General features: G+C 39.5%; 1 protein-coding gene across 1 annotated transcript; it reads right to left on the reverse strand.

Annotated features, from left to right (window-relative positions):
* Positions 1–13: 13 nt before the first annotated feature.
* Positions 14–409, reverse strand: LOC110028900 (RNA demethylase ALKBH5-like). The gene has a single exon (XM_020730945.1). It carries the CDS (start codon positions 407–409, stop codon positions 14–16), a length of 396 nt encoding a protein of 131 aa, XP_020586604.1.
* Between the last annotated feature and the right edge of the window lie 2174 nt (positions 410–2583).

The raw sequence follows: 2583 nt of genomic DNA on the forward strand, positions 1-2583 counted from the left end.
TGGTGCAATGAGTTTATAACTCATATGGTTGCAACTCTTCAAGTTCCAGATCTAGCTGAAATCCATATGGAGTTTTGTCATCACTCTTCCTTCTGAAAGTTATCGACACTCGACGGTGTCGGACTCCCGGAATGCAATGTTTCGCTATATCGGCTCCATTTCCATTCAGAATTAGAACGGACCCTCTTGGTAAAGAAATTTTGACAGATCCTCGGAATTCACCTGGACCGATTATCTCTATATCTGTACCGAACAGTATACTGCTCTCCGATATGAGGGAGACCGTACAGAACGGACGAACAAAATCATGATGGTCAATATGCGGAGGGATACAATCCCCTTCTTCATAGATATTAATTATGCAACTATTGGGGATGCAATCTGCTGGAATTATGCCCCGTTGGACCATCCGTGTGATCATCCATCTTATTATGGGTGGCATTGGCTCCACCTGCTCATGTTGTAAAATTCCTAGAATATTTCCTTTCCAATCTCTCTTATAATTGTAACAACAGCCGCATTGTATCGTAATGCGACCCTTACCTCTCATCCATTATTTAGGTTCGGAATATGTTCTTCCGGATAGCAGTCCTGCTTTGCCTCTGATTCGGAGGTCCAACACACAGTTAAGTACTTCTTGTTGCTCTAGAAGAGAAAACACCTCTGTATATAATTCCAATCCCTCCAGAATATTAACATAGTCTCCATCGACTATTTCAAAATGTTCGAAAACATTGCATTTAACTTTATGTATTTTTCCAAGCTCGACTCTGCCTGGATATGCTGAATAACGGGCTTCATCATTTAACCGATTATTAATGATTGGCTGCCATGTTAATGGTGGTATTATTTCCACCGGATTATGTGCCTCAATTTGAGTTGGCGCATAAAAAATGTCCCATGGATGATGTTGAACTGTGTTTGTATTATCGATCGACAAATCATCATATCTTATCAATTCATTAGCTGATGAGTAATCATCATAATTACCATATTGTCCAAGATGTAAGACATTGCAACCTGTGCATTCTATAAAGGCACCTATAGAATGTCCTTGTTCAAATTTTGCAGAATGGCAAATGGAACAAACGAAACTGGAATTGGAGTGAATCCGTGCTGCAGATGGTTCCGGACGCTGTACTGATTGTACTTCAACCTCTGTCAATGGCAGACTGTCAGAAGACTCCCTCATGTCGACATTATACATGTATCCTTCCGGGATCGCAAATAACTTTGCATTTTCTTTCTGCGCTTTGGCAAGAGCTCTTTGTTTTCTCCGATCAACATTTCTTCGCTGAGTCCTACGTAATGAGGCGAAAGGTATTTTCTGATTGTCGGCAACTATCAATTTTTTTGCCGAAGTAGCTATCATGGAAGGCAAATGATGGTTTGCCCCTTCCATTGGATCTTTTTCTTCAATAATTTCTTTCCCTTTTAAGGATGAGAGAATCCTGGTGCTGAATTTGAGCAATGAGGACAATCCCTCTTTTTCTTGTTCTCCAACAGCATCCATTAGTGGATTTTCGTATTCTACGTTGATATCATCAAATTTCATATCGAAGTTGATTATTCTGCCTTGCGGTACATCTTCTTCGTTTAAAGCGAGGTTTAGATCATCTTTGAAGGCAAAGATCAGCCGCGGTCTTGACATCTCCTCCTTAAATTATCAGGGAGGCATCAGTGAGCTGGAATTGTTTATGAACCAGAACAAAACGTAGTTCAATTAACGTATATTTTATCTAGTTAGTATATATGTAGAAAAGGAAATATGTAATATGCGATACTAAGAATTTTCATTAAATTTTGATATTGATTAAAAAAAAAAAAATTTATTCGGTCATAAACTTTTTATGCCAATAAATCACCCCAAAACTATCTGAAGTTCACAAAAATTTTCATATGTACGCGGCAAACTAACAGCGGCAAGTGTCGTCATGTCGCGTAGTAGGCCTTTAGGTATCGTCCATTTATTGGAAGCATAGGCCTTTCTCCTCGAGATTTGATGAGTTGGTAAGCTCCTCCAGCATAGACTTTCTCACTGAAAAATGGTCCCTCCTAAGTCGGCTCAAATTTTCCACCTATCTTGCGACGTGCAAGAATAGGTCTTTTGAGAACAAGGACCAGGTCACCAATTTTAAATGTCCTTGGGCGGACCAGTTTTTCATGATCTCGTATCATCTTTGCTTGGTACAGCTCCAGATGTTGTTGTGCTTGTAGGCGCTTTCCTTTGAGACTTTCAAGTTCTTCAAGTCTGATCTTTGCATTTTCTTCAGTTATAAGTTGGTTTGCAATGGTGACTCTGAGAGACTGCGTATATATTTCTGATGATAGTACGGCCTCTGATCCGTACACTAGCATGTAAGGTGTATATTGAGTGGGAGTTCTGAACGTCGTTCGCTAGGCCCACAGAGCTTCTAGCAGTTTATTGTGCCAGTCTCGTTTATTTTCATTGAGTATTTTTTTCAAAATTTATACAAGTGTTTTGTTGAAGGCTTCAGCTAACTCATTTGCTTTCGGATAAGAAATTGTGGAGTATCTCCAGTCTATCTTGTGTTTTCTGACGAAGTTGTTGATTTTTGTGCT

The sequence above is a fragment of the Phalaenopsis equestris genome, unplaced genomic scaffold (genome assembly GCF_001263595.1).
Source record: "Phalaenopsis equestris unplaced genomic scaffold, ASM126359v1 Scaffold000538, whole genome shotgun sequence".
Lineage (NCBI taxonomy): Eukaryota > Viridiplantae > Streptophyta > Magnoliopsida > Asparagales > Orchidaceae > Phalaenopsis > Phalaenopsis equestris.

Excerpts from the sequence above, each read along its gene's own strand:
- LOC110028900 (XM_020730945.1), bottom strand. The coding sequence starts at position 409 with ATGGTCCAACGGGGCATAATTCCAGCAGATTGCATCCCCAATAGTTGC.